At 52.4% G+C, this 23,311-nt stretch overlaps 1 protein-coding gene across 3 annotated transcripts in view; it reads left to right on the plus strand.

Moving 5' to 3' along the window:
• The window catches only part of GLIS2 (GLIS family zinc finger 2), a 43,902-nt gene extending 21,365 nt beyond the window's left edge, over positions 1 to 22,537 (plus strand). The window contains exons 2-7 of one of the 3 annotated variants that reach the window (XM_056805821.1): positions 15,451 to 15,685; positions 16,085 to 16,293; positions 16,525 to 16,701; positions 16,788 to 16,921; positions 17,199 to 17,317; positions 18,450 to 22,537. In XM_056805821.1, coding sequence (XP_056661799.1) covers positions 15,514 to 15,685; positions 16,085 to 16,293; positions 16,525 to 16,701; positions 16,788 to 16,921; positions 17,199 to 17,317; positions 18,450 to 19,237 — 1,599 coding nt within the window. In that variant the 5' untranslated portion in view covers positions 15,451 to 15,513 and the 3' untranslated portion in view covers positions 19,238 to 22,537. The remainder of the gene's footprint in view (positions 1 to 15,450; positions 15,686 to 16,084; positions 16,294 to 16,524; positions 16,702 to 16,787; positions 16,922 to 17,198; positions 17,318 to 18,449) is intronic. The other 2 variants (XM_056805823.1, XM_056805822.1) reach the window with 2 other exon arrangements.
• Positions 22,538 to 23,311: the final 774 nt, after the last annotated feature.

A 23,311-nucleotide genomic window follows, 5' to 3' on the forward strand; every position in this document is an offset into this window, starting at 1 on the left:
CTGCCTAGGCCTTACTGCTCTTCTGCCTTGGAACCATACTGTGTACTGGTTCCAAGGCAGAAGATAAGGATTTTAATTACTTTAGAATATTTTTCCATGGTTATATGATTCATATTCTTCCCCTCTCCCCTCTCACCCCCCTCTTGTAGCCAAAGAGCAATTTCACTGGGTTTTACATGTGTCATTGATCATGACCTATTTCCATATTATTGATATTTGCACTAGGGTAATCATTTAGAGTCTATGTCCCCAAACATATCCCCATCAACCCATGTGATCAAGCAGTTGTTTTTCTTCTGTGTTTCTACTCCCACAGTTCTTTCTCAGGATGTGGATAGAGTTCTTTCTCATAAGTCCCTCAGAATTGTCCTGGATCATTGCATTGCTGCTCGTAGAGAAGTCCATTACATTCTCTTGTACCACAATGTATCAGTCTCTGTGTACAATGTTCTCCTGGTTCTGCTCCTCTCACTCTGCATCACTTCCTGGAGGTTGTTCCAGTCTCCATGGAATTCCTCCAGTTCATTCCTTTGAGCACAATAGTATTCCATCACCAACAGATACCACAATTTGTTCAGCCATTCCCCAATTGAAGGGCATTCCCTCATTTTCCAATTTTTGGCCACCACAAAGAGCGCAGCTATGAATATTCTTGTACAAGTCTTTTTCCTTATTATCTCTTTGGGGTACAAGCCCAGCAGTGCTATGGCTGGGTCAAAAGGCAGACAGTCTTTTATCGCCCTTTGAACATAGTTCCAAATTGCCCTCCAGAATGGTTGGATCAATTCACAACTCCACCAGCAATGAATTAGTGTCCCTACTTTGCCACATCCCCTCCAGCATTCATTACTTTCCTTTGCTGTCATGTTAGCCAATCTGCTAGATGTGAGGTGATACCTCAGGGTTGTTTTGATTTGCATCTCTCTGATTATAAGAGATTTAGAACACTTTTTCATGTGCTTATTAATAGTTTTGATTTCTTTATCTGAAAATTGACTATTCATGTCCCTTGCCCATTTGTCAATTGGAGAATGGCTTGATTTTTTTGTACAATTGATTTAGCTCTTTATAAATTTGAGTGATTAGACCTTTGTCAGAGGTTTTTGTTATAAAGATTTTTTCCCCAGTTTGTTATTTCCCTTCTAATTTTGGTTGCATTGGTTTTGTATGTACAAAACTTTTTAAATTTAATGTAATCAAAATAATTTATTTTATATTTTGTAATATTCTCTATCTCTTGCTTGGTCTTAAAATCTTTCCTTTCTCATAGATTTGACAGGTAAGCCATTCTGTGTTCACCTAACTTACTTATAGTTTCAGAAGGTAAGGATGAGAGAGAGAGAGAGAGAGAGAGAGAGAGAGAGAGAGAGAGAGAGAGAGAGAGAGAGAGAGAGAGAGAGAGAGCGCAAGTGCTAAAGGAAGGATCCCCAGCATAGCACGCAGGCTTTCTGGGAAGGATTTATGGGAAGCCAGGGACAAAAGGATGAGAAAACATGCATGAAACCATGAATTCACTGAAATTCAAGAAAAGTTTCTGAATAATTAGAGTGGACTATCTTGTCAGAGAGTGAGTTCCCTGTCACTAGAAGAATTCAAGTAGAGAATGACTGACCATTTTGGTGAGATGCTGAAGACAGGATTCTTGTTCTGATCTAACTTACACCATGTAACCCCTGAAGGCTATCCTGACAATGAATGTTTAAATGTATATTGAGATTAATACCCAAGGAACTATTAGAGGAAATCCCTGAACAATTTCTTATAAAATTTTAGTTAAGCAATAGTGCCACTGGAGGCTCCATTGGGTGAAGTCATTTGATTATAGGTTTCATGGAGGGAGAATGACTAACATGACAAAGGTGTGTCAAAGTATGCCTCATGCACACAATTTTTTTTTTTGCATTGGACAGTATGGGCAAGTTTCTTACTCCCCCAGACCCTTGCCTCTACTGAGAAGGGGGAAGGGAGTTTCCTTATCTGGTTTCCATTCCCAAGATTGGCCATTAGACTTCATCTGATTTCCGCTGCCTAGTAGTGATGTTTTCATCGACATTATTGTTTGTAGCCTCATTCTCTTGTTTCTGCTGACTTCATTTGGTATCATTTCATACCAGTCTTCTCCTAATGAGAATATTTAGTCAATACGGTTTTGACAATTTCTATGAAGTGCTTTGGTTTCCCCTCGATTGGAAGTGGGGATCAGTTTGCTGCTCTTTCCCCTTGAAGGAATGGCTTGTCCTCACCGGTTTCCCAGTTTTCAAAGGTCTCCTGAGTCATTGGCAAGGCTGGGGAGTTAGGGGTGCCAAGTAAGACACCAGGAGAAAAACGACTGCTGGGAGTAGGGACAGAGGGCGAAAGGGAGGAAGGAAGAAAGGGAGAGAGGGAGGAAGAGAAGTAGGAAGGAAGGGAGAGAAAGTGGAAGGAAGAGAGGAAGGAAAGAGGGGAGGAAGGGAGAGAGGGTAGAAGGAAGGGAGGAGGTGGAAGGAAGGGAGAGAGGAAGGAAGGAAGGGAGAGAAAGTGTAAGGAAGAAAGAGAGGAAGGAAAGAGGGGAGGAAGGAAGGGAGAGAGGAAGGAAGAAAGGGAGAGAGGGTGGAAGGAAGAAAGGAAGGAAGAGAAAGTGGAAGGAAGAAAGAGAGGAAGGAAAGAGGGGAGGAAGGGAGGAAGAGAGGAAGGAAGGAAGGGAGAAGGTAGAAGGAAGGGAAAAGGTAGAAGGAAGGGAGAGAGGAAGAAAGGAAGGGGGAGAAAAAGGAAGAAAGGGAGAGAGGGTAGAAGGAAAGGAGGAGGTGGAAGGGAGAGAGGAAGGAAGGAAGGAAAGAAGGGAGGGAAAGAGGAAGGAAGGAAGGGAGGAAGGGAGAGGGTGGAAGGAAGGGGGAGAGAAAAAGGAAGGAAGGAAATAATATTAAGCATCTACTATGCCTGGGGCACTGTGCTAAGTACTTTACAAATATTATCTCATTTGATCCACACAGTAACCCTGGGAGGGAGGTTAACAGCTTTCTTTTAAACCTTACCTTACATCTTAAGAGTTAATATTGTATGTTGGTTCTAAGGCAGAAGAGTGGTAAGAGCTAGGCAATGGGGCTCAAGTGACTTGCCCAAGGTCACACAGCTGTGAAGTGTCTGAGGTCAAATTTGAACCTAGGACCTCCCACAGCCTTTTCTTATTAAGGAAAGTTAGCACCTACTTTATTAGCCCCATTTTACAGCTGAGGAAATTTAGGCTTACTGAGGTTCTATGACTTGCCTAGGAGAGCTTGGAGGTGGCCCCCAAGCCCAGAATCATTTGCAGGAGACCTCCAAGTGGCCTTGTTCTTTGTGCCCAGGGTGACTTGAAGCTCTCTTCCCATCATGAGCTCCCATTAGTCTCTGGCATCAGCCCCAGGCTCTAGATTTTCCAAAGAATGCCCATTACGAAAAAGAGGTAGGCCATAAAAATGACCTTGTTAGGAACCACAAGTCCTGGGTTCAAAGTCTAGCCTTATTCCCTGTGTGACCTTGAACAAGTCACTTAATTTTTCCAGGCTTCGATTTGCCTTTCTGTAAACTAGATAGCTGGACAAGACGCTCTCCAAAGTGTTTTCTTATAATAACAAAAATATAAAATAAAGTTTCTTCTGGCCTTCGCATCCTCTTCCCCACCTTCGGTCCTGGGGAGGCTACCTTTTTTCATTTTTAAGGCCTGGAGTCATTAACAGTTTCTGTGTGGGGCCTGTGCCCCCAGCCCCAGGGTATGCCCCAAATAAACCGGCAGAATTACAAAAGAAAACCAGGAAAACCGCTCTATGGTTATCCAAATGTTAAAAGAATAAAGTTCCTGGGCCGGACTAAGCCTTCTAAATTCTTTGAGGGGGGATTCTGAGGTGCTTCTCGAAGCCTTCCTTCTGGGGGTCGGTCCGAGGCCTGAGGGCCACCCGGGAGGGATCCCCCTGGCAGACTTGGTGTCTCTGGCAGCAGGTGTTTCCTGGGGAGAGGCTGGGTGTGTGTGTGTCTACACATGTGTTCGCCCTTTGTTCATGTGTCCACATGCAGAGGTGAGGGGATGCGGTGTGTGTGTGCTGTGGAGGGCGTTCCTGCTCCCTTCCCCAGCCCGAGGCCTTCCTCTTGGCCAGGCCCGGCCTTCCTGGTTCTCGGGTGTCTGCCTCCCCGTCGCCCCCAGCCTCTCCATCTGCCTCTCTGGCTGGCTTGTCCCCGGGGCCAGGGGTGTGCCCATCTGTCTGGTTCCTGTGGGGCCAGGAGGGCCTGGGGGCCTCTCGGCGGGGGTTGGCTCCCCCTCCTGTCCCCTTCCCCAGGTTCCTGCTATTCCTGGCCGGGCTCCGCGCTCCCCTCCCAGCTGCAGCTGCTCCACACAGACAGCGAGGGGCCTGGCGGGCTCCCCTCTGGCAGGGACCCAGGTGAAACACTCCGAGGAGCTAGCAGAGCCCCTGCCTGCGGCCGCCCTGGCCAGCCTCCCTCCCCTCCTCTTCCTCCGCCCCCTCCCCTCCCGGGCAGAGAGGAAAATACCAGACATAGTTGTGCAAAGGTGGCTGGGGGGGCCGGGGAGAGGAGGCCCGCACTGGCTAGGCCTGCCTTCTTGCCAAGAAATCCTAGCTGGGCCGAAGGGGCCTGGCCTCCGGGGGGCCGCAGCAGCTTCCCTGAGGACTCGGCCTGGTGAATCCTACCGCTCCACCTGACGGGGAAACGGGGGGGGGGGGCTGCAAAGTGGGACCATTGGGGCGCCCCCTCCCCACCTTGGCCTAAAGAACTGGGCCTCCTGTCTGGGCACCCGTGGGGGGCACCAGCAGCAATTCCCCTCCTCCCCTCAGCGCCCGCCCCCAGAGGCAGGCTTTTTGCTGGAGCAGGAGGGGGTCCGGCTAGGTACTGGGAAGAGCTACGGGACGAATCTTGGGCAGGAAATGAGGCTCCCCTCTGCCCCGGGATGGTCCCAGGGGCTGCCTGGGGTGGCAGAGAGGAGGGAAGTAGGCCCCCTCAAGCTCCCACCGAGCTCCCCCTCTGGGAAGGAAGGGATGCAGGAAAGAGGGAGGAGGGAGATGGAGGAGGGGGAGGAGGAGGCCCCGAGCCCTCCAGGGAACTGTGGAATGCCTAGGAGATTCTCCACCCCAAACTAATTGTGAGGAACTTACATTTCTGGACTGCAGCCAGCACTTTTCAGTAGCATCATTAAATCTAGAAGACAGCCAGAGGCATCCTAGCACAGTGGAAAGGGCCCTGGCCTGGTTGTCCGAGCCCTGGATTCTAGTGCCAGCTGCTGCGAATTGGCTGTGACAGCCCAGGCAAGGCGCCTTCCTTCTGGGGGACCCGTTTCCCATCAGTAAGATAAGGAAGTCGGATCAGAGGGGCTCCGAGGTTCCTTCCAGTTCTGCCTCTGTGGCCCTGTCTCTCCTAGAAGAGGGGGCGGCGCTACGACCCCCTCCCACCTTTGAGATTCTGGGCGCCCTGGCCCAGGGGTGAGATTTGGGGGGAGGAGAACATTTAAAATGGAGATTCCTGGCCCGAGGGGAGGAACTTCAAAAAATCTGTTGGGTGAATAATAGAATATCCTTTGCATGATAACACATGTATAACCCAGGAAAAAAAAAGATTTAATGAAATATTTTTAAAAAGAACTTAAGGGTGTCATTCTTCATTTCTGATTTGTCCATGACATTACTTTAAGAATATAAATTAAAAAGCTAAATACATATATATATATATTTGCTATCATTAGTTTCCTTTGTAATCCCATGCCTTTTATATTTTATATTACACCTTAAAAACATGATTCTGAGGAAGGGCCCCCAAGCTTCAGCAGGCTGCCAAAGGGGAGGGAGGGGGGACCACGAAACAAAACAAAAAAAGATTAAAAATCCTGATTTAAAGGGAATGGTGTCCTTCCTGACTGGGCTCTCTTTTCCAAGGACTTTCCCCAAGGGTGTTTCCGTCATATGTGACGCTTTGTGACCCTCTTTGGGGATGTCTTGGCAAAGCCACCATTTCTTTCTGTGGCTCATTTGAGGGGTGAGGAAACTGAGGCAGAGACAGGGTGAAGGCCCTTCCCCGGGCTCATACCGCTACATAAGTGAGATCAGATTTTACTTCCGGGCTTCGGGACCCCGGACGGCCACCCAGCTGCGGGGAGCTCTGAATGTTAGATTGAAAAAAGCCACCTGCCCCCGGTGTGTATCACGTGTGTCCGCAGCATACAATTGATTTGAACACACTGGGGGAAATGTCACGTGGGAGCCCTCCTCCGCCCCCCCCCCCATTTCTGCCCTGGCTCTTGGGAAAGATTCCCTCGCCGGAACAGGGGCCTGGGCACTGGGGAAGCGGCCGGAGCGGATGGATATTACTCCTTCTGGGCTTGGCGGAGGGCAATGAGGCCACAGTCTGAGATGCCACCCCCCCTTGTGGGCGATGGGCTCGACCAAGCCCTCTCCCACTGGGAGTGAAGGGGGTTTGGGCTCGTTGGGGAAAGGAGGAGCAGAACCCGGCCCCACCCCCACCCCACTAGGGAGCGCTCTGGCTGGGCCCCCTGCTGTGAGAGCATGCCTCCCTCATTAGGCTATAGAGATGCTGGGGACTTAGGCAGCTTAGTGCCAGATCCGAGCAGAAAGGGACCAGCCCTCTTATTCAGCAGGTGAGAAAACGAAGGCCTGAAGACTGAATGATCCCCCGAGGCAGAGCTTAGCACACTGTGGCCACTTAATAAATGCTTTTTTTTTTTTTAAACCCTCACTTTCCATCTTAGAATTAATACTATGTATTGGTTCCAAGGCAAAAGAACTGGGGCTAGGCAGTGGGGGTCAAGTGACTTGCCCAGGGTCACCCAGCTGGGAAAGTGTCTGAGGTCACATTTGAACCCAGGACCTCCCATCTCTAGGCCTGACTCTCCATCCCCTGAGCCACCCAGCTGCCCCCCAAGATACTTTAGATGACAGAATGTTAGTTGGATGAAATCTTAAAATAGAGTCAGAGCAGGAAGATTCCTGAGAATATGGACCAGACAATGTCAGAGATACAAGGAGCCTTAGAGGATAAAATAAATGTTTAAATGAGGAAGGAATCTTAGAGAATCCCAGCCTCTCCCACTTTTTTTCATTTTTATTTTTCAATGACTACACAGTTGTTTTTTATCCCACTACCATCCCTAATTGATTTTCAATTGAAAATTTTTATTTAATTAATTAATTTAGAGACTTTTATTTAATTAATTAATTTAGAAAATTTTTCCATGGTTCCATGATTCATGTTCTTTCCCTCCCCTCCTTCCCTATAGCGGACAGGAAATTCCACTGGGTTTTACATGTATCATTGATCCAGTCCTATTTCCCTATTATTGTCTTATCCCTGATTATAAAAGAAAAAAATTAAGACAAATTCACCGTTAAACAAAACAAATCTCCATGTGGACCACGTCCAAATGTCCAAATAATGGCCTCATTCTGAATCTCGACTCCCAGGAGGGGGAAACAGTCATGATTGCTCTGGGTGTGATATTGATCAGGGCGGAGACTTTGAAAGAGGGTCCTCTTTCGTGTGATGCTCCTGATTCCATTCACCTTCTTCCTAGGAGTTCTTCGCCGTGTCCGCAGCTCGCTGGGGCCCCAGCAGTGATCTCCCATCACTGTCCGGTTCGTTCCCAGGTCTTTGCCCCCGTAAAAAGGGCTCTCCTGAATACCCGGGAATACGGGCCCTTTTCCTCTTCCTCTGATCTTGGGAGAGGAATAGCGACAGTCATCAGGAGGGCAAAGGCCGCGCCTGGCTTAGCGACTTGGTGGCAATGGCTCCAGATTGCTTTCCAGAATGGCTAGATCAATTCACCGGCTCACCACAGCGCATGGAGGCCCCTTTTATTCTACAGATGGAGGGATGGCTGGGAGGTCACCACGTGCAGGAAGCTGCAGCCTGAGGCCAGCCCACCTTCCTCTTCCATTCCAGTGGCTTCCTGGGTGGGCAGGGGTCCCGACGTCTTCCATTGCGCAGGCACCTTCCTCTATGGATAAAGGAATTTGGGCTAAAGTAGGAATATTCCTTACTCCTAACAAAACATAGTTCTTCGAGGATCCGTGATGTGTGTGTGTATGTGTGTACACACACGTGTGCTTTTTTCCACCTTTCTGAGATTTCCTGTAGATGGTCTTTAAGAGGAGGCCAATTTGGCCTCAAATATTTCCTAGCTGTGTGACCCTGGGCAAGTCACGTCACCCTTGTTGTCTAGCCCATACCAGTCTTCTGTCTTATGGGTTCCAACACAGAAGGTTTAAAAAAGTCACCATAAAAAAGAATAGGTCCCAAAATGTGTCTCCCTGAAGGTAGCCTCTGGGAACTTGGCTAGTCCCGTCCTTGGATGACAGGCATCCCTGCTTGCTCTCTTCTGGCAGAGTCTTTGGGGGTCATCACCCCACGATGAGCCATCTGAGGCCTCACGATAGTGATCCTTATGACCAGGTCAGAAATGGGAACCTCCAAAACCAAGACGGTCCTGGCCAGGGTCACAGACAGCAAACTACACAGAGGGCCGATCGGGTGTCAAATGATAGATTTTGAGCTAAAGGGGTTGTTTGGAGTCAGTAATACAGGTTGTAAGGAACAGAGAAGGCGATTCGAACCCAGATCCTCAGATTCTACTCCCAGTGTGTTCAGTCACAAAGCTGTCACTAGAACCCAGCTCTCCTAACGTGAACGATGGCTTCTAATTCAGGGATCTTTCTTTTCCTTGTTTTTTTTTTTCCTGTTCTGTCTCTGGCTCTGGCTTTCTCCCTTCCTCTCTCCCCCCTTCTTTTCTCTCTCCCCCATTCTCCCTCCCTCTCTGTCTCTCTCTCATGAGCATGGGGACTAGAACTCTCATTTCACTGGGAAAGGGAAATCTCAGTGAGGAAACTCCCTTCACCGATATAGATCAATACTTTCTCAGTAACCGTCTTGGTTGGGAGTGTGGGTTGAGGGGGAGCTAAGCACTGATTTGCCCAAGTCCCTTGTGTGGCAGAAGGTGAGATTTGAGCCTCAGTCTTCCTGAAAGTAAGGCCAGCTCAGAGCTTTTCTTTCTTCTTTTAAAAAAATTTTTATTTTTCAAGGATTTTTTTAGCCATGCTGTGCACGGGTTTCAGGCAGAGGAGCCGGAAGGACTAGGCGGTGGGGGTGATGAGGGTGACAGTGACTGGCCCAGGCTCCCTCAGCTCACTCGCTGTAGCCTTTGAGGGAAGGGGAAAGCACTTCACTTTCTCTTGGGCTCCCCTGGGCCGCCCTGCCACCGAGGCAATGGCTGCTTCCCAGGCTAGGGCTCTTGCCCTAGGTAGGTGACCGGCCGTGTGTCCAGGCGGCCGGACAGACATTTCTGCGGGTTCTCTGCCCCCCAGTCCTGGAAGCAGACCTCAAGCAGGTCCTTCCTGTTTGTGTTGGGAGGAACGAAACAGAGATTGGCCAATCCCAAGGGAGGCACCTGAATGGCCCAGGCAGAGATTTTAACTTTCTGTCTCAGAGGCCCCTTGATTCACCAGCCCGAGGCTCGGCGCGCAGGCACAGGGAGCCAAGGCCACCCCGCTTCCTAGCCAGTATCCCTGCCTAGGGAGAGCTCGGGGTCACCTGGCCAGGAAGTGCCGGAGGTGGATTTGAACCCAGGTCCTCGGCAGAGATCCCAAGGGCCGGTGGCCAGCCCCACTGCTCTGGGCACATCCCACCAGAGAACAGGCTTTCTGGGAGGGGGCGGCAGCGGGGCAGACAAGGAAACTGAGGTTCAGAGAAGAGGGGGGCCCACCCAGGGCCACCCAGCGAGGTAGGAGGAGCTCGGGCCGACCCGCCAAGACTTCTCCTCCCGAGGGTGCTGGGGCTAGAAGAGAGCCCAGTTCTTTCCTTCCCTCCTCTTCCTGCCCTGCGGGCTCTGTCTTGGGCTGCTCCAGCCTCTCGGGGTGGAGTCCTTGGCTCGGCTGGCCTCCGAGCCTGGAGCAGGGATTGGAGTCGGTTCCCAGGAATGCTGGGCTGTGGGGCCTTCTGGTTTGGCAGGGGCTCCGCTCCCCTCCTGTCCCTTCTGGCCCTCCCCACATGGCCTCCCCATTACCTCCCAGGCGTGGCCCCGGAGCTGGAAAGGGGGAGGCCTCGCCCTGCCTCCCCCCACTAGGGCTGGGTGCTCTGCCTCGTTGTTGGGCAGGACGGGCACAGAGGCCTTGAAGGCCGCACAGCTAGGCAGCGGGGTCACCTTGGCTCCCCAACTCTGAGGCCTGGGCTTTCTTGTTTGAAAGAGGAGAGACCGTCTCCAGCCTTCCCTTCCTGCCCCACTCTCCACTTCCTCCTCCTCCGGCCCCCATTTTCCCTCCCTTTCTCCAAATGAAGCCTTGGCACAGGGTGGGTGGAGAGCCAGGCCTAGAGGCTGGCCTCAGACCCTTCCTAAGCAGGGTGACCCTGGACGAGTCACTTAGCCCCCCTTGCCTAGCCCTTACCCTCTTCTGCCTTAGAACCATACACAGTACGGAAACTTTTAAAAAGATCTTTACACAAATATAGAAGTGCTGGGCCCAGTCCTGAGGCTCCGCCACAGCCTCAGTTTTCCCATCTCTCACGTGGGGATAATAAGAGCACCTGTCTGGAAGGCTGGTTGTGAGGATTCCGTGGGATAACGTAGGCACAACCCTTGCAAACCTTGAAGTGTTTTCTAAAAATTAAATGTATTTATTATGTTATTAATTATTATCGGAGTCCAGCCACTGGAGGCCGTAGTGTCAGCGCTGGGAGGACGTCAGGACGCTGAATGCTGGCTCCCCAATAGCTGACATCGAAGAAGGGGGGTGGGGTGGCAGGTGTGGGGGCGGGGCCCTGCTCCTGGGGGGTCATGCTCTGCGTGCTCCTGGTAAGCCCGGCCTCATGCAAATGACATGCAAATGAACACCAGATTGACGGCTGCTCTGTTGCAGTGAGTGGGTCCTGGCTGTGGTTATTAACAGGCCCCAGGCCCGGGGCTCTAGGCAGCCTGGGAGTCCAAACAGCCACCTCCGCTACCTGGTCCATCGGAGCAGCGGGTGCAGCAGCCGGGGAAATGCCTGCCCCAGACGGACAATGCGTCCCATTGTCCTGGGGGTCCCGGGAGTGAGAGGCGGGGGGGAAGATTCCGTCGCCATCTCTGGCTGATGGGGGGCGCCTACCTTGTGATCCCCTGCGTGCTCTCGGTGCCCCCCTCTTCCCCATTCATCCCTCAGACCCTGCAGGTTCACGGACGGAGCCGGGGTGAGGGGGTGGCGAACAATGGGAGGTCCCGGGCTCGCGCTGCCGCTCCCCCTCCCCCGCCCTGCCGTGCACCTAGAGCTGGGCCCCTCTCTTCCAGCCCGGCGCTGGCTGCCCTCTGCCATTCTCTCCCTGCCCCCGGGGGTGTGTGTCTCTGGCGGCTGCTCCTTCAGCCCTCTTTGGTAAAGCCCCCACTTCCTCCCTCTCCCCATCTCTAATTAGTTCCTTTTGCAGCTGGTGAGGCAGGCTCGGGAGGGGGAGGGGGAGGGGGCTGGGTGTGGTAGATCCCGACCACCTCCAGTGCCTGAGAGCCTGCCGCCCCTGGCCGGGGCCCCCGCTGGAGAGGGGGGGATGAAAGCCCCCTCTGTCTAGGAACGGCTCGTCTGCTCCTCCCCAACAGGGCTGGGAGAGCCGGCTCTGGTGGGGCGGCCTCTTTTCCCTGCGGCGCCCCTCTTGGGGGTCCCCCAAACTGAGGGGCAGGGCTGGGAGCACCCGCTCAGGTTAGCTGACCTCCCTTTGGCCGTAGCTTAGGGGCGGAAGCTGGGGTTAAGGCCGAGATCTCCCCCTGCCCCATTTATGGATGGGGCGGTCGGAGAAGGAAAGGGACCTCCACCCAGGTGTTCCGAGTTCCACGTCTCCCGCTGTTTGTACTCTTGTGACCCCGGGCAGCTCCTTTTGCTTCCCGGGGCCGTTTCCACATCTGCCTGTAGGGGAGAACAATCCCGGCTCTATCTGTCTCTGGAGGATGTGAATGTGAAAACTTTGGAACGAATAAATCCTAGGGAGGTCTTATTGGCCCGGGGCCCTGCCTCCTCGGCACACACTCCTCCCAGCCCGGAGGGGAGAACCCGGGCCCAGAACCGGCCGCCGCTGGTCGGGGTGGGGTGGCGGGAGCTGCCGCCAAGGTCGTGGCTGGAGGGGTCACTTCCTGTCTACCTGGGGGAGCTAGCAGGGAACGGAGCGGGAGGGAAGCGCCGCTGCCAGCTAGGACCCAGGGAGGCTGCTTCCGGCTCCTGGGACTGAAGGAGGGAGGAGGGCCCCAAGGGCTGGGTAGGGCTGGCCTCCTGCTCCCGGCTTAATGAACCCCTCTGGCCTCTGCTTCTCTGGCCTGCTGGAGTTACAGGAAGTGGGGGGGGGGCGCCGGCGACTGAGTCTTTGTGAAGCAGGGAGTGGAGTGGAGTGGGGGACATCAGGGGATAGTGGGGCGGCCGTACTCCAGAGGGCTGCTGGGATGGATTTTCATTTTAAATAAGAGTCCGAGATGCTGAAGGATGTTCCCCTGTGAATTCCTGGAGTGGGGGGGGGGGGGGGCCCGGAGCGAGTTACCAGGGAAATAAATGTTTTGTTCTCAGGGCCTTCGGGAGATGTCACTGTGGGAGGGGTTTGCTTCCTGGGGACTGGTTCCTTTCCAGAGATTTCTGGAAGGGATGACTAGGTGCTGCCCTGTGGGGGGGGGGGCAGTGCTAGCGATAGTAATCTGGAGGGAAGTACTAGAGGTGTTGATCGTTGGAGGACCTGTTATTGGTAGGGAATTTGAATTTAAATCTATACCCTTCTCCCCCCCCCCCCCCCCCAATTTTTTTTTTTGCAAAGCTTCCTCACAGGACTAGAAATGCCCTGGGCCTCATTGGGCCTCATGGTGGGGGCCCTCTGATCCGGGACCCACTGGGGTGGTTAGAGTGAGGCTATGGCTGGAGGCCAGCCCAGGGAGCAGCAGGGGGTGGGAGGTGGGGGCACCAACCTTCCCAGGCCTTCCTGGCTCCTGAATTCTTAATAAGCATAAATATTTACTTCCTTCCTCCTCCTTCCAGGCTCCCTGCCTGCCCAGCCTGGGCCCCCAGCACTCAGGGGGAGCTGCTGGGAGGTCCAGAGCCCAGGGCTAAAAATAAACAGGTGGAGGGACAGCTGGCCAGAGAGGGGAAGGGGCAGGACCCCACCCTGTCTCTCCCATGGCCCATGCTTGACCTGGGAGCTCTACCCAGGGTCCGAAAAAGATCTGGGCCCCATCTGGTATGTGTGAGGATCTCTGGCCCAGAAAATCCCTCCCCTGCCTGCCTCAGTATCCCCAGCAGTGCTGTTTCAGAATGGCAAGGCCAGCCTATCTCACCCATAAGTGGAGTTGACTTGGGGTGGGGCAGAGAAGAGAGGTTTACTTGAGGACTCCTGGTTGGGCTCCTCCAAAAGAAAGAGGGTTTAGTGTGAAAGTCGTGGGAAGTGCTAGTTGTGTTACCCATCAGTCATTGTTGTGACCCTGTTGGGAGTTTTCTGGGCAAAGATACTGGAATGTTTGCCATTTCCTTTTCCAGCTTAATGTATAGACGAGGAAACTTAAGGCAAACAGAGTTAAGTGACTTGCTCAGGGTGACACAGCTAATGAGTGTGAGAGGCCAGCTTTGAACATTCAGATGAGCCTTCCCAACTCTATGCACTAGCACTAACCCCTCACTGCGCGACCCTGAGGCAGGCACTTTGGAAACTTTGAATTTCCAAGTAAGACTGAGCAGGTTGTTCGGCTTTTAGCCCCAACCCTTAACTATTACAGCTGTGCCTTTTTTCTTGCCCCAAGTCCAAATGGTTCATTTACGGCTTCATCCCTTTTGCCCAGTTACCAAGAGAAGCCGTGGAAATACCAAATACTTTAAAATTCTCAAAGGCTCGCTCTGGAGGGACCCCAAAATGTGCTGTGCACCCCCAGAGTCATGTTGGGGATCCAGGCGCTACCTGGACCTGTTGACAGTGGCCATGGGGAAGGGGAGGGGATCTGAGCCCCGAGGGGCCAGAGCAGCTCCAGTGTGGGGAGCTGCCCCAAGAGCAGTCATCCACACACCCATCCTTCCTCCCGGAGCCAGGTCCTTTCTGGAGCTTGGAGTATGGCCAAGCTTGTGAAGCAGGGAGCGCCACAGTCAACAGCTGCCCCCTGGTGGTAGAACTCGGGCCATTGCCTCTCTGCCCCTTCCCTCCCTTCCTTGCCCTGTGCCCTGTTTCCCTTGGCTCCCTTTGGCCCCCATTTGAGAAAGTGAGTGTGGCCTTGGGCAAGTCACATTCTCTGGAGGAGTGACAGCCCCTGCCCTGCCTCGCTAGGGAGAGTATGTGAAATGTGCTAGGAGCTGGGGATGGGCTGACCTCAGGCAGGCGTCCCCAAGGATGGCCGTGGCAGTGCTCCAGCCCAGGTATGGCCAGATGTAGGCTCCGCCCCTGCAGCAGGTGGCCAAGGCTTGGCAGGTGGGAATTGATGGTGCACTGCCTGTTCTTAGCCTCCTGGCCCCAGACATGAATGCATACCGCTGTTACCAGGTTTCCTACATGGGTTCTCTGAACCAAAGGAAACCTTAGAGACCATTTAGTCCAGCCCCCCCCCCCCACCCCACCCCCGCCCAGATGGGAAAACGGAGACAGAGGCGAAGTCATTTGCTCAGAGCCGCATCATTTAAGACTTAGAGCTGGGGCCAGAATCCAGGACTTTTTCCAAGACAATTGAATGGACAAATGAATGGGTGTTTACATCATACCAGGGATTGGAACTGCATAAAGTCTGCTTCCAAAAATGTTCTGATGCTCTGCCTGGGTTGTAACTCAATAGATTAGATTCTGGGTCAGACTTGTTTTTTTTTTTCCTAAAGAGCTTTGGGTTGGGCTCATGGCTTAATAAGAAATATTTGGATTTGGCCAGTGCCTGTGTTTAGTTCCTGGTCCAGTTCCAGGCCCTGAAGTCCATACAGTTGGACAGCTGATGGTAAGAGCTGACCTTGTAGGACCCAACCCTCTTCAGTGGGATAAACACTGACTCCCCCCCCCCCCCCCTTTGGTAGGGATGGGCTTGCACTGAGAGTCCCCATTTTCTCAGCTGGCACGTTTATGACTTGGCCTGGCTCTCGTACCTGGAGGACCCTCCCCGCCCCTTTTGCCAACATTCTCCCAATTCTGTAAGGCCCCTCTGAAATGCTGTCTTTCTCATGGAGCCCTCCTTGATGTTCCCTCTGATTGAATCAACCTGTTCTTCAGCTAATCTCTTAGCATTGGATGCTGTGTGACCCATCTCAGAGCCTTACTATTTTTGCATCTTCCCCAGGGTGTCATTCTTTGTAATACCGGTTTAGTAAATCCTTAAAGAACAGAGTGATGGTAACTGGCATGCAGACAGACCAGAGACCCATACCAGCTAGGGGCTTCCTTAACCCAGTGGCTAGGAAAATGGGGCTGCACCAATGAGGCTGGACCATTGCCAGTGGCAGTCCCTGACTTGTTGCCCGTTTCCTCCCACAGGTTCCTGCCCCACTCCCACCCCTTCCCTCTCTGCTGCAGCCACACCAGCTCCTGGTTGGCACCATGCATTCTTTGGACGAGCCGCTGGACCTGAAGCTGAGCATCACCAAGCTTCGAGCAGCGCGAGAAAAACAAGAGTGGGCTTTGGGTGCTGTCCGCCATCGGGCCCTGCACCGGGAACTAGGCTTGGTAGATGATGGCCCTGCACCTGCGTCCCCTGGATCCCCTCCTTCAGGTACTGCACACAGTGAATGCAGTTTTTAAACCCTTAGCTTCCGTCATAGAATCAGTGCTGTGCATATTGGTTCTAAGGCAGAAGAGCAGTAAGGGCTAGGCAATGGGGGTTAAATGACTTGCCCAGGGTCACCCGGCTAGGAATACTTTGGGGCATTTCTAACTGTTAGAAAGGCAAACAGGAAGGTCCTATCCTTGGTGGGTGCACATTCGGTACAATTTCTTCCCTCCTCTCCACACACCCATTCCTTGAAACTGAGCACTGTAATTACTAAATGCCATCTGGGCATCATTTCTCTGGTCACTGTGGGGTGGAAGGATAGGGCTGAGTTTCTCCAGGTATTTGTGGGGGGCTCAGAGAGAAGGGCACTGACTCTTCACTCTTTCCCCCTTTCTCTAGTCTTGGGCCCCCCTGATTTCCTCCCCTCCCACTCAGGATTCTTGCTGAACCCCAAGTATCCTGAGAAGGGGGATGGCCGTTTTTCAGCAGCACCACTAGTGGACCTAAGCCTGTCTCCCCCATCAGGACTGGACTCCCCCAGCGGCAGCACTTCCCTGTCTCCTGAGCGCCAGGGCAATGGAGATCTGCCACCAACTCCTGCTGCCCATGTGAGTCTGGGATATGGGCATCAGGGTGGACCTTCTATGAAAAGATTCAGGTAGTGGAGGGGGAGGTAGAAATGGGGATGGGCTGGTCCATATGGTCCATAGTCCACAGTCCATAGGGGTCAGCCGATCCCGGGAGAGGTGAAGGCAAAGACATCATGAGGGGAAGTTGGGAAGAAGCCACGGGGAGGAAGGTGTCCCAGGGTCATTCGCCAATCTTGCCCTCTTCCCCAGGATTTCCAGTCTCTTCGTTACATTGATGGCGTTCCCAGTTCCTTCCAGTTCTTCTTGCCGCTGAGCTCAGGGGGTGCGCTGCATCTGCCCTCCTCTTCCTTTCTTACCCCACCGAAGGAGAAGTGCCTCTCTCCAGATGTGCCCCTACAAAAGCAACTTGTCTGTCGCTGGGCCAAGGTGAGGAAGGGCAGGCATAGGTGGAGTACAAGGAGCCCCCTGAAGTCCACATGGGTCTGACAGTTTCTCCCCATCTCTCCCTTCAGTGTAACCAGCTCTTTGACCTGCTGCAAGACCTAGTGGACCACGTCAATGATTTCCACGTCAAACCTGAGAAGGAGGCTGGCTACTGTTGCCACTGGGAGGGCTGTGCCCGCCATGGCCGGGGCTTCAATGCTAGGTACGGGCCCAGTGGGCAGAGGAAAGAAGCAAGGGGCTTCCGTGACCCACGTGATCCCCAGGGTTCTCAAGAGACCTGGTTTGGCCCATGGGGCCTCTTCATTAAGGGAGCAGGGTATCTGTAGGAGTGGGGAACGGATTATGGGGAGGGCCTGGCCAGGGCAGCTACACGGGCTTGTCCTCCTTAGAGATGGAGGGTTGGCTCGCTTGGGACCTGCCTCTCCAGGCTAACTCTCGAGCCTTGGCTCACCAGCTGCTCTTCCTTTCCTGTCTGGAAGGTACAAGATGCTGATTCACATCCGGACTCACACCAATGAGAAGCCACATCGCTGTCCCACCTGCAACAAGAGCTTTTCTCGCCTAGAGAACCTTAAGATTCACAACCGATCTCATACAGGTAGGCTGGGAAGGGACTTGAGATGGAGAGTCCAAGTTCGAATGAGAGAAAGGGGAAAAGTGGGGCTGGAGGAAGGAGCCATCGGCGCCGGGAGGAGGACCAGGAAGTCCATGTCAGCATAGCACAATGTGGTGTGCGATGCCCAGTGCTGAGCACTGAAGATAAATGGACGCTACCCTCACTACCCTTAGCAGTGAAAGTCAGGAGCAAGACAAGACGGGGAGGCGAGCATTAGGCGATAGGTACAAGGTCTCCGAGGTGTTCACAGGAAAGAGAGACCAACCCAAGCTACGGGGGGGAGGGGGCGCAGAGAGAAAGGGGAGAGAGGCAGAGACAGGCAGTGCAACTGAGGATATACAGAAAATAAATGTGTCTGTGTATCTGAGCACGACCATGGTGGGAAGGTCAGGACTGGTCTGAGGAAATCGCAGCCAGTGTGGATGGACAGGACCATTGACAGGAGAAGGGTCAGATAAAATGAGAAAAGCAGGATCATAGGATTTAGACATGGTTCGATCATCCAGGCCCATTCCCTCATTCCATAGATAAGGAAGCAGCTCTGGAGAGGAAACGACCTTCTCAGTGATCAGCCAGTCCGGCACCGTGTTAGGCTCTGGGGATAGTCAGAAATGCAACTGTGGCTCATCCCCAGGGAGATGCCATGCACGTACACAAGAGACAGGAGGGCACGATGGGGGTGGCACCCTAGCAGTTGTGGGCTTCCTGGGAAGGTGCTGCTGAGCCACTGTCTTAAAGACAACAAGGGAGGATTCTAAGGGGTGGGGGTCGGGATGGGGAGTGCTTTAGGCACTGGGGACAGCCAGTTATGGAAGGCCCGGTATGGGCAGTGGAGTGTCATGGATGTCACTGGGGGAGTAAATGTAATAAATGCACCATAAGCTAGTAGAGGGCAGAGCAGGATTCAGACTCGTTCCTACTCCAAATCTGGGGTCCTTTCTACACTACCTTACTGTCCAGCTATAGAGACCTTTGCTGCCTGGGCTGAGAAGTTAGGCAATGGAGACCATTTCTTTTTTAGGGGAAGGGGGGTCATGATCAAAGCTGTTTATTTGCCGAGGAGTCGGTGGATTCCCCACTTGTAATCTCTCACTACTATCCCTTCTTTCTCCAGGGGAAAAACCGTATATCTGCCCTTATGAGGGTTGCAACAAGCGTTACTCCAATTCAAGTGACCGCTTCAAGCACACACGCACCCACTACGTGGACAAGCCCTACTACTGCAAGATGCCCGGCTGCCACAAGCGCTACACAGACCCCAGCTCCCTTCGCAAACACATTAAGGCCCATGGCCACTTCGTCTCCCACGAGCAGCAAGAGCTGCTCAAGCTTCGTCCACCTCCTAAGCCCCAGCTGCCCACCCCAGACAGCCCCTATGTCAGTGGGGCACAGATCATCATCCCCAACCCTGCTGCGCTTTTTGGGGGCCCAGGCCTACCTGGTCTGCCTGCCTCCTTGCCCCTTCCCTTGGCGCCTGCCCCTCTTGATCTCAGTACCCTGGCCTGCGGTGGAGGCAGTGGAGTAGGACCTGGTCTTCCAGGCCCTGTACTCCCCCTCAACTTGGCTAAAAACCCACTCCTGCCCTCACCCTTTGGGGCTGGTGGGCTGAGCCTGCCCGTTGTTTCTCTCCTTGCTGGCTCTGCAGGGGGCAAGGCTGAGGGTGAAAAGGGGCGAGGCGTGGTAGGTGCCAAGGCTCTGGGCACCGAAGGTCGAAAGATTGCTGGGGAGAGGACTGAGGGTGGCCGTGCTCGGTCTGGTCCAGATGGACTTTCCCTGCTGCCAGGCACTGTGCTGGACCTATCCACTGGGGTGAACTCAGCAGCTAGTCCCGAGGCACTGCCTCCTGGCTGGGTGGTCATCCCACCAGGCTCTGTGCTACTCAAGCCAGCTGTGGTGAACTGACGTCTTGAGGCCATCCTCAGCCAGGGAGAGGGAAAAGGACTGGACAGACTCCCCTCCTCATCTAATCATGACGAACAGAAATTCTTCTGAGAAATAGCAATAATGTCCTCCCTCAGGGCTTGGCCATCCTCTGGTCCAGTCCCAGTGAGGTGGGCAGGAGGTAACCAGAACATATGGGGAAGAGGTAGGCCTTGGCCTGGGGCTGGCTTCATGCCTGTGTGTAGAGATAAAACCCATGTGGACAAAAACAGGTCACTCTAGGGTCTCTTAGCTCCAGGACCTCTGGAACGATGGCATGGGAGGAAAAAGGTGAATCCCGTCAGATAAGCAAATTAAATTTTGGCCCATAGAGTGAGCACCTTGGATCCCATTGACCTCCCTCCCAGTCTAGCTCCTCTGCCCTCAACAAAGGGCCTGGTCCCAACTCTCTTTAGAGAGGTAATACCAATATCCAGTCCCTTTTCCCATGCCGCACCAAATTTATTATGCTCTTGCCTCCTTGGTTTCCCTTTTGGAATGCTGCTCCAGGTCTTCCCTCCCACATTTATCTGGTGCCAACTGACCATTGTCACAAGGCTCCACCATCACTTTCTCCTACCAGCCAGATATGATAGCTTCATATCCTGAATGTGAAGGAGCTGGGTCAAAAGAATAGCATACCACACTCAGCAGTGGAAGCCTCATTCCTGACATTTTAACTCCATGGCTGCCAAGAACTACACAGGCCAGGAGAATCGCAATGGTCTCCAGCAAACATTTCCTTCCTCCTCTTCAAAGCTGGCCTTGGCCCAGTTTTGGGAAACTCTACAGACCCCTCTCCTTCTGACCCACTTCTTAGAGGGAGAGCAAGACAGACACAGACCTTGGCAGTGCCATGAAGAGAACAGGTCCTTTTCCTTGTTCCCCTTCCCCTCCCTGCTGACTGACAAAGTATCTCCCACCCTAGGGTGGGAGGGCTGCTCCGTCCTGCCCCTCTCCTAAAACAGTGTACCCAACTCAAATACCAAGACAGATCCTTTTTTTCCTGGCTGGACAGAAAACCCAACTGTAGGGTAAGAGAGTAGCTCTCAGGGCCAGGGTGTTCACATATAGATGGTAAATGTGGAGATAGCCATGCAAATTCCTGACTTTGCCTCTCTCAAACCCCTTTTCTTTTGAGGTTAAGAGCTCAACTATGGTTCCTCAGGGTTACCACAGTGACGTGCTCACAGAAAAAAGAGGAATGGAGAAATCTGACCTAAAATGAGATGGTTTTCAGACTAGCCATGGTGCTCAGTTGCCAAGATACATAGTTCCTTGCTGCCACCATTTTGTGCAATACCTCCGCTTGGGAAAAGGATGGGCTGAGAACATTAAGGTTGCCATGCTGCCTGTAGCATTCTATCCCTTTCCATTGGGCATTTATTTCCTACACGCCCCACTAAGCCCACAGGCTTAGTATAGGGATGCCAAGGAGAATTCAGTTCTACTCTAGTTCAGTGTACGATGGGGCCAGTGAAGATGACAAGGGCATTATTGTCTGAACAAGAGCCAGGAATTCTGGCCAATTCTCACATTGCAGAATTAGAATGGAAGATAGCAGAACCAGCAAGGAGATGAGGCTACAGTAGGCAGGCAGCCAGAGGTGGGGTAGTGTGTATGCTGCATTGCAGGACCACAAAGTAAGGAGATTCCACCTGAAGGGTCTGCCCATGCCTTCAGCCACTGATATTTTGGTGTGAAATGGGGCCAGTTTGTTAGAACAGATTTTAGTAGATAACTGGTTTGATTCACCTGGCTGAAACTTTGAATTTTAGGGATTGTGGTCTCAAATTTGCTTGCATGGGAAAAGGTTAACCATTTGTGATCATGGGGCATTTAGCTGGGAGACAGTAGAATATGAATTTTAGGCTGTACCTTAGGAAACCTACATTCTGGTCTCATTGTTTCCACTAACTGGGGTCAGCCCAAGCAATTTTCTCTCTTCCCTCTCCCCATCTGCTTAACCCCCTTGGCTTTGTAAAACTTGGAAGATCTATAGCCGGAGAAAAAGGTTCATTGCATGTGATGTCATTTTCTCCCCCAACAAAGACTGGGGAGCCTTTTGATTGGCCACCTTGGTTGCTACCCTCCTCTTTGATGATGGCTGGAATTGCCTGACCTTTTCCATAAGTACTGTAAGCTCAATCTAGACTCTACAGAGCCAGAGAAGGCCTGGCCTGTACTGCAGGCATAAATAAGCTAAAGAAACCCTTTAGATGAAGGGGCACCTCAGCAGGCTGGTGAGGTCCTGAGTGAGGGTCCACTCCTCTAGTTACCTTCCTTTGTTTCTCTGCCCTCCCCCGTATCCCAGCTATGAGACAATAGGACGGCTCTCTCAAGAGAGAATAGTATTGGCTTGCTCCTTCCCCAAGGGGGACACTTTTACCTCTTGCCTCTCATTGAGGTAGCCTGGTGTCACAGAAAGAGCACTGGACTGGGAGTCAGGAGATCCATATACAAGTCCCTGCTCTGCCACTGACTTACTAAGTTTTGTCACATAAACTCGCTGTGACTTTAGGCAAGTCACACTTTCGTCTGGGCCTCAGCTTCCCCGTCTATAAAACGAAGGGGTTGTACTAAATGTACTCAAATCCCTTCCAGTTCTGGCTCAGTGCTACCATTTCTCCCTGACTGCCCTTCTGTTCCAGAGGGGTCACTCTGCCCTGGCCCTCACCTCTGCTGGGCTTTCAAACCCCAGACTGTGATTAGGTTACAGCAGCTGGGGCTTTCCTCTGAATAAACAGGGGACACAAGTATAGGAGGGGGGAGCTGGTATCCCCCCTTCTGTCCTCTGCTAGGAACCAGACACTCCACCCCTACCCCGCCCACCTAAGGGCCTCAGGCCTTAAAGAACTGGCTGGCTCAGTGTTCGGGCCCAGTTACCCCTAGAGTGGGGGGTTTGCCCTTCCTGACTAGCAGGAGTGACCATCAGGGATGGGGGCGGGGTGGTTTGAGATTCAAGCCCATGGAGAATAGCAACATGGCACTCAAAGAGTTAACATTAGCTCAGCATGTGATTTGGTGATAGACTAGGCTTTAAAGGGCCGGTGTACTTTTTTTGTTGTCATTGTTGGTTTGTTGTTGCACATTCCAAGATATCAGTATTTTAACAGTTTCTAAGTGCCTTTCTATTGTAGCTTACGTTTTTTCCTCCTCTTGGCTCCATTGCTGTTAGCATAGAGTTTTAAAAAAAAAGAGAGATAAGCTAATGACTATAACAATATATTCCTCCATGTGAGAGGAAGTTTATAAAGAAACAATAAAAGTGAGTTGCAAAGATGGCCTGCAAGTAACTGGAGTGTGCTGGGAAATGGGGTTCAAGACCAGACCAAATAAAACACATCCTTCCCTGCATAGGCCCACAATCAGCAGCCTCAGAGACATTGGCAACCACCTCCAAATTTCACCAGGATCCACCTCATCTGAAAGATTCAGCCTAGATGGGTCCCTGAACTGCCCTCCTCACCTCACATAATCACACAGCGCTTTGGAAATCACGAGTTTATCATTTCTAGGGGGTATACTGAGGGGAGGCGGCCAACACTAGGGAACAGGTCCAAGGATGGGTCACTTCTACAATGCCTGAGTTTATATCCTCCCCACTCCCCCCAAGATACTGTGGCCTAGAAAAAGGTACTGGGGTCCACTCTTTTTTCCCATAAGAGTCCAAGGAAGCTCAAGGGAAGGGGGAAAACTTGAGATGTGACAGCCCTCCCACCCCCAACCCCTGTTCTGGCTCACAGGTAACCCAGTTAATCATTTACCTGAGACTGCAGGAGCTCAAACTAGGGTAGGAGTAAGGCTCTGAGGTTAGCTACTGGACTAGAACTGGAGGTGAAAAGAGACCCCTTGAGGCAAGGGTGGGGGGGAAGAAAGGAGGGAGAGAGTGCCCTTTAGCTGCCATTATAACTGGATTAAAATTATCTCTTTCCCCCCTGTTTCTTATCTTCAATGACTTGACTTGCTTTATCTCCCTAACTCTGACTCCTCATCTCAAAAGGAGACAAAGAGTAACTGCCCTAATTACTTTTTTAGTGCTCTTGTGACAGTTGT

This window comes from Monodelphis domestica, chromosome 7, assembly GCF_027887165.1.
Source record: "Monodelphis domestica isolate mMonDom1 chromosome 7, mMonDom1.pri, whole genome shotgun sequence".
In the NCBI taxonomy this organism is placed as follows: Eukaryota; Metazoa; Chordata; class Mammalia; order Didelphimorphia; family Didelphidae; genus Monodelphis; species Monodelphis domestica.